Source organism: Nyctereutes procyonoides, unplaced genomic scaffold (assembly GCF_905146905.1).
Source record: "Nyctereutes procyonoides isolate TBG_1078 unplaced genomic scaffold, NYPRO_anot_genome, whole genome shotgun sequence".
NCBI lineage: Eukaryota > Metazoa > Chordata > Mammalia > Carnivora > Canidae > Nyctereutes > Nyctereutes procyonoides.
Window position 1 is genome coordinate 70,271,236 of NW_026575140.1, and position 17,243 is coordinate 70,288,478.

At 52.7% G+C, this 17,243-nt stretch overlaps 1 protein-coding gene across 1 annotated transcript; it reads left to right on the forward strand.

The window, feature by feature from the left end:
- The first annotated feature begins 2,406 nt into the window (after nucleotides 1-2,406).
- HTR3A (5-hydroxytryptamine receptor 3A) lies at nucleotides 2,407-16,482 on the forward strand. Its single transcript, XM_055307164.1, is given in 10 exon segments — nucleotides 2,407-2,473; nucleotides 4,778-4,944; nucleotides 5,818-5,862; nucleotides 8,459-8,568; nucleotides 10,037-10,206; nucleotides 12,865-13,025; nucleotides 14,073-14,283; nucleotides 14,389-14,484; nucleotides 14,487-14,609; nucleotides 16,057-16,482. Coding segments are annotated over 10 exon segments (1,449 nt in total). The 3' UTR covers nucleotides 16,356-16,482.
- Nucleotides 16,483-17,243: the final 761 nt, after the last annotated feature.

The window sequence follows — 17,243 nt, forward strand, 5'->3', positions numbered from 1 at the left end:
CTCTTCCTCCCTCTGCGCCTCTTGTGCATCTACTCCTAGCTTCCTTTTCTTTCTCAGTTTACTGCCCATTTTTTTCCTTCTTCTCATCTTCCTTTTATTTTTTACTTCTCTTCCTTCTTCTTCTCCAGATCCCCGTTTCCTGTCGTCTCACCTTCTGTCTCTGTGCACCCTACTTGGGCTCTGCACCTCGCACAACGAGCTCAGTGCCCGATGCTCCTTCCTGCTCTCCATCTCCAGGTGGCTGGGCTCCGTGGAGGGAATGGGCTCCAGGACACAGTGGCCTCAGCCTGGGGCAGGAGAAAAGTGCCTCATGAGTGTATGCCAGGAGCCCCCGGGGAGGACAAAATGGGGCATTTGGGGGCAGTGGTTAGGGCATGCGGAGGGCAGCAGCTAAAGGTTGTTTGTTCTTGAATCATCGATGAAGCAACTGTAATGGAAACCCCAGGTGGCTTGCTGCCAAGCGCCCAAGCTGGTGATGCCCACATGGAGGGACCCGGTCTGTGCTTGGTATAATGCTACATGCAGATTCTATAAAGCACATCAACGAGAGGAAAGATCCTTCTAGAAATTTGCAACAGATTTCTAGGTGACAATGGCCAAAAATGGAAACGAGCATGAGCCTAAGAATCTTTGCATATCAAGCCAGATGCTGGACTTGAGGATGCATTTAGGGATCCACTAGCACCCCTTCTGAGTCTGGACTCCCTTAAGACCTCAGCTGGGAGCCTGGGGACAGGCTGGAGGCCTGGGGATGGCCTGGTTCTTCTTGCTTTGTCCTGTTGTCAAACTTGGAGTCTGAATGCATTCATTCTGGGCTGGGGGTGTCTAGCTCTCTAACTTCTCTAGAAGTTTGGGGGGTACCTCTTATCTTCTATTTTACCACTTGTCCCCATCTCCATTCCTCCAAAAGGAATTCCTAGAGGTGATTTTCCTTGTTTTTCTGGATTGTGCAATGAAGAAGCACAGACTTACAGGAAAGGCAGCCAGCCTCCTTGAGCTTGACCAAACGTTCCAGAACCAGACTCTGGCTAACAGCCATATGAAGGGACTCCATCGGTGAAAGGTATAATGCAAAATGCTGATTTCATCACGAACGTGAATAAGGGGAAAAATCCAGATAAAACCAAAAAGGACTCGTCCCTGCCCAAGATGATCTTTTTTAAACTTAATTACAATTCAGAAAATTCTTCCTTCCTACAGTGTTCCTAGCCTCTGCCATACTTAAATTCAAATGGAAAAGGAATTGAAAGGAATAAGAATGTTTTGTTGGTTGAAGCTTGCTGTAGGTGCATGTTGCTTTTAACACACTCAAGGTAGAAAGGTCGGCTCCTACTCCAAATGGTGAAGTGGGAGTGGGATTCACTCAAACAAATTCACAGTGATACTCTTCTCAGACAATATTGTTGGCGCACAGTTGGATATCTGAAGGATAGATCCATTCCTATTCAATTTACAAAGGAAAAAGAAACACTTCTTCCAAGAAAACATTTAAAAGGAAAGTGTTGAGAATGCTCATGAATTGATATTAAGCAAAGAAAGGAATGGGATGCAGAATTAAATGCGTGGTATATTTACTTCATTGTATACATAGTAGAGAAGAATATTATAGGGGAATATACACCAAAATATTAACAGTGGCTGTATCTGGGCAGTAAGTAAGCCCACAGATGATTTTAATTTTTCTTCATATTTTTCTATAATCATGTATTACTACTACGTTTTATAACACATATTTATTATGTCTATTAAAAATATATAAATAGGTTGGCATATTGTTAATTATATATACATATATGTATTACTACTTAAATATTCAAATTTAAATATTTAGATGAGAGATAAATATTTAGACGAGGACAAAGAAGCAGACACGTGGTAACCCCAGGTCCCCTTCCTCAGTCTGCAGAGATGCCAGGTCACCTGCTTAGCTAGGGGCACATGCTTCCTGCCCCTGCTGCCTCACCCACCCTGCCCCAGCCCCGTGCTACCAAAACATACTTGCCACAATGAAGGTAGCAGCCCGAGCACCTCCCAGCAGACAGGCTGCACCCTTGCTGCAGGGGGTCCTGCCGCCCCTGTCCCCCAAGCTATTCCTTGGGGAATCTGGCCAGGCCACCTGGCTGAAGGGGCAGGCTGAGCCCAGCCACATGACATCAGCTGGGCGGGCTCCCCTCTCACTGGCTCCTTCTCCTCCTTGCCTCCCGCCCTGAAACCTGATCCAGCTGGAGGACTGACTGCCCTGGTGGCCGGGGCAGTGTGAGGCTCCGGCCTCAGAGGTGTGGAAGGCAGCCCGGAGACACCACAGGCTTCCTGGGACATGAGGCTGGCGACGTGTGGGCAGGCTGCTCCTGGGCGCGACTCACCCTGAGGCCACTCCGAGGCACCCCACACCCTGGAAAGCTCACCATGCTGTTGTGGGTGCTGCAGGCACTGCTGGCCTTGCTTCTACCCACGCTCCTGGTAGAGGGAGAAGGTAAGGGGACGGTGGGAAAGCACACAGGATTTGGCTGGCCACCTGCAGAGGCAGGGCAGGGGATGCTTCATTCCCCCAAGGGTCAAGGGAAGGAGGGTTTTGGAGTGGGTGGCGCTGCAGGAAAGTCAGGGATCTTGCCACATGTAAGCACGAGAGAATTTTAAGGCACCGTGGTCTACCTCAAAAGTTGGGGCAGTTGAGTGCCAGGTGAGAGCAGCGCTTGCTGAGTGGGGCCCAGCAGCAGCCTGGTCTGTGGGAAATGTGTCCACAGGTGCCAGAGAGGGGCTCCTCTCTTCTTTGCCCTGCCCCTAAACTCATCGCAAGGCAGCTACAAGGTACCTTGGAGCTCATTTGTCTACCCCTTCTGGCTACAAATGGGAATGCGGTGGTTCAGAGTGGGGAAGTGATTCACTCAAGGTCACACAGCGCCTCAGCAATGGAGTGGGGACCAGAGCAAACATAGCCATCCTTCCTCAGCTTCACTAGTCCTGTCACATGGGTTCCCTGGACTTCCTTTCCTTAAGTTCCCTTCCAGAGCTAAATTGTGGTGACACCAAACTTCTCTACATTCCCCCACCCACCCTTTCCTGCTTTCCTGGGATACAAGGTGGTCAGGTCACAAAGGGATCTATTTTCTTTTGCTACCAACAATAGTGATTCCCCATCCCAGAAGGTTTCCGCCCCACCCAGAGCTAAGCTGGAGTTGGGGCACAGTTAGGATGCCATCCCGCGGCTGGAGGGATGGAAAGGCCTTATGCATGCAATGGTTTGCCTCCCCTGAGCTGTCACTGGGACAACACAACCAGGCTGCGTGTTAAGACTCTGGTCTGGGGCCTCCCGGGCTGAAGAGAAGTCCTGTTCCTCCCAGCAATGGCCTTTTGCTCTGAGGCCTGCCGGGCCCTCTCTTCTGCTGTTCAGATTCCCCAGCAATAGGATCAGGGCTGTTGTTGGTGTAGTGAAGACACACTGAGATTTGCACTTGAATCTCATTTCCTCCCCTTGCAGGGCACAGCACCCACCTTCCTGAGCTTTGGGAATTCTTATCTGTAAAATATGCTGTCATGACAGCCACCCCTGTGGCTGCTCCAAGATTGAAATGAATAATATGTTAACTGGTATGATTCCATAGGAGATGCTCAATAAATGGCCTTCTGCCTCTCTCTGACCTTCTCTGTTGTTCTGAGGGAAACTGAAAGTTTGTCAGGGCTAGGCGGGTGGGGAGAGGAAGCGGGGATCTGTAGGAGAGATCGGCTGTACGGGTTGCACACATTATATAGACAAGACGAGGGAAGAGGCAGCCTTGTTTAGAGAAAGCCAGGCCCGCTGGCACCTGGTCTGTGAAGGACCTAGGTGGTGCCCTGCCAGGCTCCTAACACCCTGTGCTCTGGGCCTCTAGGGGCTCCCCTTCCCTACCCCTTGCCTTTCACCTTCATATTTCTTCGCACCTTTCAGGAAGTGCTTCTCCTATGCCCCAGAGGGATGACAGGTGCACATGAAATCCCCATAGAATGGGGACAAGCACCTAGGTGTTGGGTTTTCTCATCACTGTTTTGTCCTTGGAGGCCTCCAGTTCTGGGAACAACCCAGTTTCTCCTCGCCTCCTGTACACCGCACACCTAACCCTCTTCCTAACTCCACCAGGTCTGACCACAAGCAACCCTCTGAGGGACACCTGGCCAACCCACCACCAGGAGTTTGTGTATATATGTGGCTGAAAGGAGGGCATTTTGCAGGAAGGAAAAGGAATGTCAGATTTCACTGGATGTGTCCTTTCTTTGTCAATAGCAGGCTGGGGGCCCAGGAGCCACCGGGGACCTAGGCAGATGCTGAGATCTGACCTTAACTGAGGCAAACCTTCATGCAGACCTGCGGGCTTACAGATGGATTGTGCACTTGGGGCCACCTTTCCTTGCAGCCCCCCTCTCTGTCCAGGACCACCTCCTGGAGTCACTCCTCCTTAGCCCCAGTGCCCTCGTCCATCCCCCACGGGCTCACCTCCTCTAGGCTGGGGCCAGCCTGTGGCCCACTTAGACCTCACCTGTCTTGCAGCACCTGCTTTGACAGCCAGCTAGCACCTTCCTCAGGTGAGTGTGTCCGTTACCCTTAGGAGACAACAGCTTCGGATTGGGGCAGGACTCTCTGCAGACACAAGGTCCCAGTGGTGGGAATTTCAGTCTGTGGGGGGATCCGGGGATCTGAGGTGGAAATAGTGGAGATGTTTTCCTTTAAATAGCTTTCAAACCAGGGCAAGAGAACTGGGGGAAGCCTCGGGCTCTGATGCCCACTTTGAACTGTTCTTCCCAGCCAGGCACTGGAGGCACCTCCAGGCCCAGAACACCTCCAGGCCCGCTCTGCTGAGGCTGTCAAATTACCTCCTGGCCAACTACCAGAAGGGCGTGCGGCCCGTGCGGGACTGGAGGAAGCCAACCATGGTGTCCATCGACGTCATTGTCTATGCCATCCTCAGCGTGGTGAGCACTTGACCCCAATCTGCCCACCTCAGAGGTGGACCTTTTGGGATGGGAGACCAAGGAAGGCCAGGTGACCCCTGAGCAGTACAGTGGACATTCAGGTACCCAGAGTACCCGTGATCCAGCACAGACCTGCATCAGGACAGACTACATCATCCACCACCTGCACAGCTGCCCAAACCAGAAAACTGGGGTCACCTGCCTGGCTGCCTCTCCCAACCCTTACGGTTAGAGAGTCACTTACCACAGGTGGTTCTTCACTCATGGTAACCACGTCTCCACACAGGTTGTTGAGGCTTCAACTGTCCTGTTCATCTCTAGGCCCTTGGTGTCTTACACAGGTCCCTGACACACAACAGGTGTTGGTAAATGATCGTTGCAGAATTAATCCTAAACCAGTGATGCATCTTTCTCTCTGTGTGGTTTTGCACCTCTTGACCCCACACTAGGGCAGGAAGAGACGATACAGATACAGATACAGATACAGATACATAGGCATACAGACACATAAAATTATATAGACATAAAGAGAGATGATATTTTTTATATGTCTCCTCTTATCTTCTACTATGCTATATATATTATACATGTAAAATATATGTAATGTGAGAGACATATATATAACATGTAAAACATAATAGAAAATAGTAGAAGATATATATATATATGAAATTTTAAAATATTGTTTATATTTCTTTCTAGGTGTGTCTAGTAAGAGACCAAATCTTCCTGGTTGACCCAATTTTCCCTTTTCTTCACCGTCACTTTCCAAAGGAATAGAGACACAAAGCAGCAACTCCTTTGGGGGAGGGGTGTGCAAGGTGGACACCCGCCCACAGGGCCACCAAAGTTGAGTTTCCTTTCCCTTCACAGGATGAAAAGAACCAGGTTCTGACCACCTACATCTGGTACCGGCAGGTGAGCCCCCAGCCCTGCCCCCAGCCCTGCGCCCAGCCCCATTTCCTGGGACCAGGGCTTCCCCTTCCAAGAAGGACTCCTCCATCCCAAAGGAATCAGGAATCTCAGAGGCCTTGGTGAGGGAAGGGGAGCAGGGAGGTTCAGAGGCTGACTCACGAGACCTGGGAGTCTGGGTCTTCTCCTCTCAGGACTGGCAATGGAAGGAAGTGTAACGCTCAGTAAAGGAGCAATCCTCCCAACCCCCTCTGGTTTCTGAGGGTTTTCAGAGTCCCTCAAACAACCATCTGTCGTCCAGCCTCCATGGATGGAATACCTCTAGTGACTGGGAACTCCATGAGCGGCAACTACACTTTCAGACAACTCTAATTGCTACAAAGTTCTTCCTTCTAATTAAGCCAAATGCAATGACAACCAAATTGGGTGATTGACATGGGGCGATTCCATCCACTAAGTCCTCACACCTCGGCCACCTCCCCACTCTCCCAGCTTCTGACCCGTGTTGCTCAGGTACTGGTGTAAAGGCCTCACTCTCTGAGGCCTGTAGAGCACTTCTGGTGGGGAGCTAGTGGGGAGCTGGCGGAGAGGCAGGCAGACATGGGGGTTCAATGCACAGTCTGGTCCTGCTCTGGTAGCCCCTGAGCTGTGGGGCAGATGTGAGAGCCCGAGAGAACCGCAATGGCTGGAGAGGGGGTGCAGGAGACGGGCCCAGTTCATAGAGGTCAAACCTGAGAAACACTCTGTCTGGGGACATGCCTAGCATATGTGGGTCTCGGCTAAATCCCTCCTGCTCTTCACGAGCATACTCCACTACCACCAGCTCAGGGGGCAAAGAGTGGGGTGGAGGAAGATGCTAGAACGTTAGTTCCTGCAAGACTGCTCTCTTCCGCCTCACAGAGATCTCTCTCTCTCTCTCTCTCTCTCTCTCTCTCTCTCTTTATTGGAGTTCAATTTGCCAACATATAGCATAACACCCAACAGAGATCTCTTAATACAGTGCACACCCCATGTCAAGGGAAGGGGCCCAGCAAGAATAGGCAGCCTGGAGCTCCTTTCCTGGGACATCTGGCCTAGGTCCCATCCCTCTAGGTCACTTCTCTGCCCAGCAGTGAGGGGACACCAACCAACCAAATTCCAGTGACTGTGCTAAGAGACCAGAATCAGAGACACAAACTAGACTCAGGCCCTGCCCACAGTGAGTTCACAGACTGGTGGAGGCCACAGACCCATGAACAGACAGTTGAATGCAGCAAGACAAGCACCCCAATGCAGCAAGAGCAAGAGGCCAATCATGAGAGCACAGATGAGACACATAAGAACCCAGCCTGGGATGTGGGGGTCATGGAAGGTTCCTGAAGAAGGCAGCAGACAGATGCTTTGGTTAAGTCTGGAGGGACGAGTAAGACCTCCCTCAGGGGAGAAGACGGGGAGTGCAGAGTGGGAGAGCACGGGCATGCATGCAGAGACGTGGGGTTCCACTGCATGCGGCTGGAGAGGAGAATCCCAGAGAGGCCTGGCAAAATTAATGAGGCTAGAGAGAAGGCTGGAGGGCAGATTATGCAGCCCTTTGTTGGCCGTTTAGCTCTATCCCAAGTGCAAGGGAGGCCACTGGAGTTTTAAGCAAGGGAGTAATGTGATTAAATTGACATACTTTTTTTTTCAAAGATTTTATTTATTTATTTGACAGAGAGTGAGAGTCATGGGTCTTGGTCTGCTCATATGTAAATTGGGATAATAACCAGGTGAGAGCTGGTTATTGTTAAGTTTTGATCAACGTGTTGTTCACCATCCTGTCAGAATGACTGATCTAAAATGTCAATTCAGGGGTGCCTGGGTGGCTCAGTCGTTTAAGCATCTGCCTTCACTTGGGTTATGATCCCATCATCCTGGGATCAAGCCCCACATTGGGCTCTCTGCTCAGCGGAGAGTCTGCTTCTCCCCTTCTCTCCCCCGCTCCGCTGCTCATTCTCTCTCTCAAATAAATAAAATCTTAAAAAAAAAAAAACACCAAAGTTGGGGATCCCTGGGTGGCGCAGCGGTTTAGCGCCTGCCTTTGGCCCAGGGCGCGATCCTGGAGACCTGGGATCGAATCCCACGTCGGGCTCCCGGTGCATGGAGCCTGCTTCTCCCTCTGCCTATGTCTCTGCCTCTCTCTCTCTCTCTGTGTGACTATCATAAATAAATAAAAATTAAAAAAAAAACCACCAAAGTCCTAGCACAGCACATCTCTCCCCTGTGAGGTGCATGTTATTTCCTGCTTTACATATGAGCAGACTGAGACCCAAGAAGCTATTTAAATGTCCAAGATCCTGCAGTTGGTGAATGGGATTTTTAAACAGGAGAAATGACCCCATGCCTTCCTGGGTACAGCTTCACCTGCCTGGGTCACACTTGCGTGCCAGGAGTGTGTGCGCACAGAGGTGGGGGGGCTCTGGGGTACTGCTGATTCGGGAGCCACCAATACCCAGCTTCCCCTGAGAAGATGATCACTGCTGCCTGGCCACTGAGTGGTGAGGTCATCTCGAGTTGTCACTGCCCACACACACCCTCCGCCCGAGTTGGAGGGGGCTGCCTGTGACCATCCCCGCTCCTCCCCTAGTACTGGACTGACGAGTTTCTCCAGTGGAACCCCGAGGACTTTGACAACATCACCAAGCTGTCCATCCCCACTGAGAGCATCTGGGTCCCAGACATTCTCATCAATGAGTTGTGAGTGCTGTCATCTGCTGCTGGGCGGCCGGGGCTGGGGAAAGACGGGGCATGGGCACAGGGACAAGCTCTGCTGTTGCCTGAGTCCCTTGCAGGCTTGCAGAACTGGAGGTAACTGGAGGATTTGGCTCGGGTCCCCATCCCCCTTTGTTATTTTTTTTTCTCCTTTTTTTCTCCTTTCTTTATCTTTTCTTTTTAAAACTCCTCTTTTTCTCTGCCTGATATTGAATCCTTGGTCTTGGTCTGAGGGCTGCCTCCCTGGGGAAGAGAAGCCAGTGAATGAATTCCCACTGTTACAATAGCCGAATGAGGGACAGCTCCATTTTTAAAGTGAGATTACCGAAAGAGATGAAGTCTCCCAGTGGTCACCACTTCTGGTCACAGGGGCGATTGGAGCGGGGAGATGCTCAGACCTCTCAGGTCACATGAGTGCCTGACTGGCTCCAGCTTGCACCCCCAGTGAGAAGTGGGCGCCGCCATCCTTTTATTACCAGCAGCTGAACACTGTCTCATGAAGCTCCGGCCAATATCTCTTCCCCACATCCTTCAGGCTCCTCCAGGCTCCACTGCCTGGGCCTCTGAATGCTAGGGTTGGAGGATGGCTTGGCGAGACGGATGGAAGGAGGAGGTGGCCCAGAGCCAGTTGCCCCCCACCTAGTACGCACTGCATTGCCCAACGTCCAGAGCGCCACTCACACTGTTTTTCAGGGGAGGCAGTTGACCTTGCGCCCCATGACCTGCATCGCTCAGGCTGGAGGGATCCCAGTGCCTGGCTGGATCACCAGTTAAAATGTGAAGTAGCCTGAATCTTGGTTTCTCATCTCTCAGCCTGATTCCACAGAAGGGTTCAGGCTCAGGATCTCCAGCTCAGGCCATTCTGTGCCACAGTAGTCACTTGGGAGACTCTAGGGGTTGTGGATCTGCCAAGACAGTGGAGCTAAGTTTTACAAGACTTTCTCACCTTGCCTCAGTTTTTCTCAATGATGTCTCTAGTTCCTTCTTCTCCAGGCAAGATTATTCTCATGTCAACAGGACTTCTAGGGATGGGAAGCAAAGAGAAGCCCGAGTCAGGATGGAACCCAGGGTTCTGCTTGCCCACCAGGCCTGCCCATTGCCACTGAGCTGCTAACCCTGGGAGCTGAGTTCTGCCCAGCTGGGCGGGTGGTGGAGCAGGGACAGCTGGGCATGCTCCTTCTAGCTGGCAGCTGTGAGGTACATGGATTCCCTGCTGGCTCCCTGTGGCTAGGTTGCCAGGGGGAATAAAGGAGAAATGCCCTCTGCTGCTTGGAAAGTAGCCTTGACAATGGCAGGTAAAAAAGCCTAACATAGATAAGAAAACTGGAGAAACAGGCCAGAGAAAACTGCGCCACTCAAACCTGTCCTGAATTTCTATCCATGCCGGGCGGCTCAGACACATTGAGTCTCCCAGAGCTTCTTGAGCCCCCAAACTGGCCTCTTCCCTGACCAGTGTGGACGTGGGGAAGTCTCCGAGTATTCCGTACGTGTACGTTGGGCATCACGGTGAGGTCCAGAACTACAAGCCCCTCCAGGTGGTGACCGCCTGTAGCCTCGACATCTACAACTTCCCCTTCGATGTACAGAACTGCTCCCTGACCTTCACCAGCTGGCTGCACACCAGTGAGTACTGCACCTGGGCTCCGGGCAGGGGGTGCAGCTTGGGAGTAGAGCACCTGTGGGAGGAGGACCCCCCCCCAGGAGGCTTTCTCCTTTATCCAAGTTGTGTATTTTCTCAATGTCACTGAGCCTGTTCCTCATCCTCCAAACCGGACTCTATGGTCGCCCTTGCTGCCTCCCTCAGCTGTCGTGAGGGTCCAGTGAGACAGTGTAGCTGGTGGCAAGACACTCAGTGAGGCCAGGATATGGCCCTAAATGTCCCTCACTTGTCTTTTTTTTTTTTTTTTTGGTATGCAAACAAAGTGGAACTAGGCTTTATTTTAAACTATGGAGGAAAATCCTAGAACATAGAAAGAACATGGGGAGGGCAAGAGTCAAGTGTGGGCCGAGGAGGAGTCCTGTGTGCTGCAGGACTGGAGGCAGAAGTGACACAGGACTCTGTGAACTATCCTGGGGCCTGTAGCCACTGGGATCTGACACAGCCTCGAGCCACCCACCTTTGGGCAAAACTGCGGGGCAAGGCTTGGGAATATTCCGGATGCTGGCTTTTGGGATGCCCAGTGTTGCTCTAGGACCACAGAGGTCCCTCACTTGTCTTCTCTTCTCCATTGATACACCCCCCTAGCCTTTTGCAGTAACCTCCCCTAGCCTTTTGCAGTAACCTCCTAGCTGGTCCTTCTCCAATTCATGTTCCTCACAGCAAATGGGGAGAACTTATTAAATTTAAAATCTAACCATGTCACTCTCTGCTTAAAAATCTCAGTGACTTCTGGCACTCCTGAGGCAGAACTGAAATCTTTCCCGCCATTCCAGCCTTCACCCCATGCATGCTCCCCTGAGCTCAGCTCCAGCCCCGATGCCCTCCTTTCCAAGCCTGAGGCTCCTTATTCTTTCCCTGTATCCCAGGCTGCTTCCTCTCCTGGGCTACCCTACCCCTCTTCCTTCCTCTCCCCCCCCCCACCACTCCTGCCCCCAACCCCGCCTAGTGTGGCCAAGTCCCCTGCTCACTTAATCCCAGCATTGGCTCAGTGCCTCTGGGAAACCCCTCTCGTCCCCAGACTAGGCCTCCCTGTTACCCAGTTTTGTAGCATCCTCTTCTCCCCACTGCCATTGCACTTGTAGGTGCTTGTGCAATGTCTGCTTCCCTAGCAGAGGCGAACCCAGAGAGGGCAGGACCATGATCTCTGATCCACCTGTAGGTCCCTGGCACAAAGGAAGGTGCCCGGCAACTTTTATTTAGTGGATGAATGCAAGATGGTCACTAAAGTCTCATGAGGTGAGTGATCCTTGTACTCCTACAAGAAGCTGTCCCTCATTTCTATCTGATTTTATCACATTAACTGTAAATTACAAAAATAGTAATACCTAAGTTCCTTGGACAAAAACCAGAATTACAAATAATCTTTGACTGTTGACCTCTACCCTCAATCCCAAATTTTTCATGGACTTCCCACACTAAGACTTCACAGCTTTTATCAATATGAGCTTCATATAGTATATTCACTCTTCCAGATTCTTCTCTATCCTTTGCATATACGCTACATACACATCTATGGAAAGAACATGAAAATTATTTCATAGGTTTTTATTTTACGAAATGTATCATCTATGCTCCTGCTACCTGATTCCTTTCACTCAACAAGAAGTCTTAGACATTTTTTCCAAATCACTACATATTTAGATCATTCTCATAAAAGAGAAAGCTATCCTGCCAGCTGTAGGATAGCTTGGAGCTTGGATGCATCATAGTTTATTAAGTCTTTTCCCGATTGGTGGACATGTAGATCTTTCTATATTTTGCTGTAATGGATACTCCTGGCCGTCTAGTGTATGTCTCTTTCTCTAGCATAGATGCAGAGGAGTAAAACTGCTATTCTCTAAGTGAAAATTTCACTTATTTCCCTAGTTCTGTTTCTTTCTTTCTTTCTTTCTTTCTTTCTTTCTTTCTTTCTTTCTTTTCTTTCTTTCTTTCTTCTTTCTTCTTTCTTCTTTCTTTCTTTCTTTCATCTTTCTCTTTCTTTCTTTCTTCTTTCTTTCTTTCTCTTTCTTTCTCATTCTTCCCTTCCTTCCTCCCCCTTCCCTTCCTTCCTTTTTTCCCCTTCTTTTAGAGAGAAAGCACACATGGACAAGCAGGGGTAGAGGGGCCAGAGGGAGAAGAAAAGAGAGAATCTCAAGCAGGCTCCACACCCAGCACAGAGCCCAACGTGGGGCTCAATCTCATGACCCTGATATCATGACACAAGCTGAAATCGAGTCAGATGCTTAACCAACCATGACCTTGGGTCACCTTCAAGGGTAGGCAGCCCTATCAGGAGAAAGGTGAAGAATGTTGACTTTTGCTCATTTCATAAATGGGCAACCCTAATGGAAACCTAGAAAACCGTTTGGAAAAGAGTGGGGGAGACACAGCGAGAAGGAGAGAGGGGCCTTCCTAATAAGTAGTTTGGTTCTGGTTCTTTGCATTTTGCTGTGTTTTCGTCCAGGCTGTCACTCCCCTCACTGCAGCCCCACCCCCAGAGGGCACCGTGGGCGCTGTCACCTCATTGTGCAGCCGAGGAGACCCAGGCTGCCGGCCAGGAGCCAGTGAGCTCAGCCCGGTCCCAGGTCCTGCCGGCTCTGCACACCCCACTCCACAGCCGCCTCGATTTTCTTCCCTCTCAGTCCAGGACATCAACATCTCCCTGTTGCGCTTGCCGGAAAAGGTGAAGCTGGACAAGACCATCTTCATGAACCAGGGCGAGTGGGAGCTCCTGGGGGTGCTGACCCAGTTCCGGGAGTTCAGCATGGAGAGCAACAGCTGCTACGCAGAAATGAAGTTCTACGTGAGTGGGAGAGGGCATGCTGGGGGGGATGGCTGGGGGGTGGGCTGGGGGGATGACGGCTGGAGGGCGCGGGCTGGGGGGATGACGGCTGGGGGGCGGGCTGGGGGGATGACGGCTGGGGGTGCGGGCTGGGGGGATGACGGCTGGAGGGGGCGGGCTGGGGGGATGACGGCTGGGGGTGCGGGCTGGGGGGATGACGGCTGGGGGGGCGGGCTGGGGGGATGACGGCTGGGGGGGGCGGGCTGGGGGGATGACGGATGGGGGGCGGGCTGGGGGGATGACGGCTGGGGGTGCGGGCTGGGGGGATGACGGCTGGAGGGGGCGGGCTGGGGGGATGACGGCTGGGGGGGGCGGGCTGGGGGGATGACGGCTGGGGGGGCGGGCTGGGGGGATGACGGCTGGGGGGGCGGGCTGTGGGGGATGACGGCTGGGGGGGCGGGCTGGGGGGATGACGGATGGGGGGAGGGCTGGGGGGATGACGGATGGGGGCGGGCTGGGGGGGATGACGGCTGGGGGTGCGGGCTGGGGGGATGACGGCTGGGGGTGCGGGCTGGGGGGATGACGGCTGGGGGCGGCGGGCTGGGGGGATGACGGCTGGGGGGGCGGGCTGGGGGGATGACGGCTGGCGGGGTGCGCTGGGGGGTATGACCGCTGGAGGGGGCGGGCTGGGGGGGATGACGGCTGGAGGGGCAGGGTGGGGGGATGACGGCTGGGGGGGGCGGGCTGACGGCTTGGGAGGCGGGCTGGGGGGGATGACTGCTAGAAGAGGTGGACTTCAGGAGGCACGGGGGTGGGGTGGGGAGTGGAAACCTCTGCAGCCCTTGCCCAGCTGCAGGGACACACTCCTGCCCTGGAACCACAATAAAGTGGGCAGGGAAACTCCTGGGTGGCCCTTGCTCCTCCTCGGCAGCCACAGGCTGGAGGGAAACCATCCAGGGCCTTCTCTGGGCAGCCCTGCTGGAAGCCGCAGGAAGCTGGCCGGGCTGGTGGCTCCAGGGGGGAGCGGGTCTGCCCCGGGTGCCCCCACCGCTCCTGTCCTGCCCTTAGGTGGTCATCCGCCGGCGGCCCCTGTTCTACACGGTCAGCCTGCTGCTGCCCAGTATCTTCCTCATGCTCATGGACATCGTGGGCTTCTACCTGCCTCCAGACAGCGGCGAGAGGGTCTCCTTTAAGATCACACTCCTCCTGGGCTACTCCGTCTTCCTGATCATCGTGTCTGACACGCTGCCGGCCACGGCCATTGGCACTCCCCTCATCGGTAGGGCCCACTCTGGCGGGGGGCGGGGGGGGGGGCGGGGGGGGGAGCGCAGTGTGGCCAAGGCCCTGAGAAACCAGCCCCCTCCCGACCCTGCCGTGCGCACAGGTGTCTACTTTGTCGTGTGCATGGCGCTGCTGGTGATGAGCTTGGCAGAGACCATCTTCATCGTGCGGCTTGTACACAAGCAAGACTTGCAGCAGCCGTGCCTGCCTGGCTGCGGCACCTGGTTCTGGAGCGAGTGGCCCTGCTCCTTTGCCTAGGGGAGCAGTCAGCTTCTCGAAGGCCCCCAGCCACTTCCCAAACCACCAAGGCTGATGACTGTTCAGGTGAGAAAGGGAAAGAGCCAGGGTGTGGGGACATGGTGGAGAGTCTCTGGCTGGATGTGACATGCCCGAGTCTGGGTGGGGCCTCAAACTTGGGTGCTGTCCTGCATCTGGCACCCCATGCCAGGCCTCACTGGGAGGCAGCAGAGTTCAGCCAAAGGCCTCAACGAGCCCGCTTCTTACAAAACCTCTACCTCCCCTCATCAGCCTGGGCATGGGTAGAGAGAGGGAGAGAGTTCCAGAGGCTGAGCAGGTCAGGAGCAGAGACTTCTGGGCTGGGAGTAGTCCTTCTCCAAGATGGACCCCAAAGGGAAGCAATTGGATGCCACCCAGGCAGTTATGGGATTTCTTACCTCACGTGACTAGGTCTGCAGCCAGCATTTCCAAAACTCTTGCACTCCATCAGCTCAGAGACCAGGTCCCTTTGAATTTCAGACATCTATGAGACAGAGAGACAGGGGGGCAGGGGACGTGAAATGAGGAGCTCATTCTCCCTGAGACATTGTTGCCGCCACCATCTGGGGGTGGTGTTCCTGGTTTGTCGGTGTATTTGGGCACGTGCATTTCTGGTGCACTATCACACATCATCCACAGGCTCCCTGATAGGATTCTCATTCTCATTTGTCAAATGAGGAAACGGAGGCATAAGGCCAAATAGTTTACCTTAAGTCACAGAGCCAGGAACTGGTGAAACTGATTGGAACCCAGGCCCATCTGATGCTAAGTTAGTATTTTTTAACCACTCCACCCCCTTTTGTCCTACCCTCTGGCAAGAGCTAGGCCTTTTACAGAAGGTCTATGACTAACCTGAGACCACCTCAACATGATCCGATGAGCTAGTACACCAATCTAATGACTAGCTTCACTGCTCACCTGTAAGGGCCATAGCCAAAGGTGTATTTCCTGGTGCAGAAGGACTTAGAGTCACGGAGAAGAGGGCGCCAAGGTAGTATGGCATAGTGGAGAGAGCAGTGAATTCACAGCCCAGAAATCTTAGGGCTTGGTGGCCTCATTTCTAAATGATGCTCCAGCTGTGTGACCACAGACTAGTCACTTCACCTCTCTGAGCCTTTGTACCTTCATATAAAATGTGCACGTAGTAATCACTCCTACTCTGCTTCTCTCATGTGGCAATTATGAGGCTCAAATGAAATAATAGATACTAAATTGCTGGGAAGTAATAAACACCGAATTCATGATCTCAATGACTGGGGAAGTGGATGGAGGATGTGCTAAGGAGGAGTATACAGGAATCTTCAACTGTGTTTCTTTCTTTATTTGCATAAGTCAGATGATGGGTTGACAAATAGGAAAGTTAATCTCTATACTCTTTACACCTGAAATTGTTCATAATAACAACTTCTGCAAACCACCACAGAAACAGAAGGGACGGTGTTTGCACCATCCTGCTGGGCCTCCCTCCTTTGCCAACACTCCACCCTTTTTCCAGACATGGGAAACCACTGCAACCATCTGGGAGTACCCCGGGACTTGGAGAAGACCCCAAGGGGCCGAGGCAGCCCCCCACCACCACCACGGGAGTCCTCCCTGGCAGTGCGAGGGCTCCTGAAGGAGCTGTCCTCCATCAGGCACTTCCTGGAGAAGAGGGACGAGAGCCGAGAGGTGGCCCGGGAATGGCTGCATGTGGGCTCCGTGCTGGACAGGCTGCTCTTCCGCATCTACCTGGTGGCGGTGCTGGCCTACAGCATCACCCTGATAACCCTGTGGTCCATCTGGCAGTATTCTTGAGTGGGTACGGCCCAGCATGGGTGTGGGGGAGTCAGGCACTGGTTAGAATGGAGATGGGAGAGTTTCAAGGCCCAGAGGATGTCACGGACTTCTTCAAGACCCTGTCCAATGCCAGTGTGTCTCAGCAGTTCTGAACTAGGGCTGCAACTCTTTCCCAGAAAGCTTGGTGTTGCAGACCCTTACATTCCCACCCCCTGCCTCCCACCCCCACTAACCATGGCTATACAACACACAGTCTTAGGGCAGCCCGGGTGGCTCAGCGGTTTAGCGCCGCCTTCAGTCCAGGGCCTGATCCTGGAGACCCGGGATCGAGTCCCACATCAGGCTCCCTTCATGGAGCCTACTTCTCCCTCTGCCTGTGTCTCTGCCTGTCTCTCTCTCTCTCTCTCTCTCTCCTACATGAATGAATACATCAAATAAATAAATAAATCAATAATAATAATGATAATAAAAAACACACAGTCTTAGATGGGGAAAAACCCAGGCATTCCCTAACTTCATTCTATTTATCTGTTCATATCTATTTATCTATTTATTCTATCTATCTAAGCCTTAGTTTCCCCCTTGTCACTTCCCAGCATAAGGCACTTTGGAATTCTGCTCATCTCCCTCAACCTTGTTTTTCGATTCGAGGCAAACCAACTCTCTCCTGCACAGGCCTGATAACACTGCATTAGGTTTATCGACCCTAAAGTCTCCTCCTCCACCTCACCTATGGCCACTTCCCTGGACACTCGTGTTCTATCAGATGATGGAGAGTGAGGGTGGCTGAGGGGAATAAAATACAACTAAGCCCTAAACTCCCTTCTTAACCGTTTGTCAGAAGCTGGGTGGGTGGAAGAAGTTTAACGTTACTGGTGGAAATGAGGTAGGGGTATTGTCCGCAGT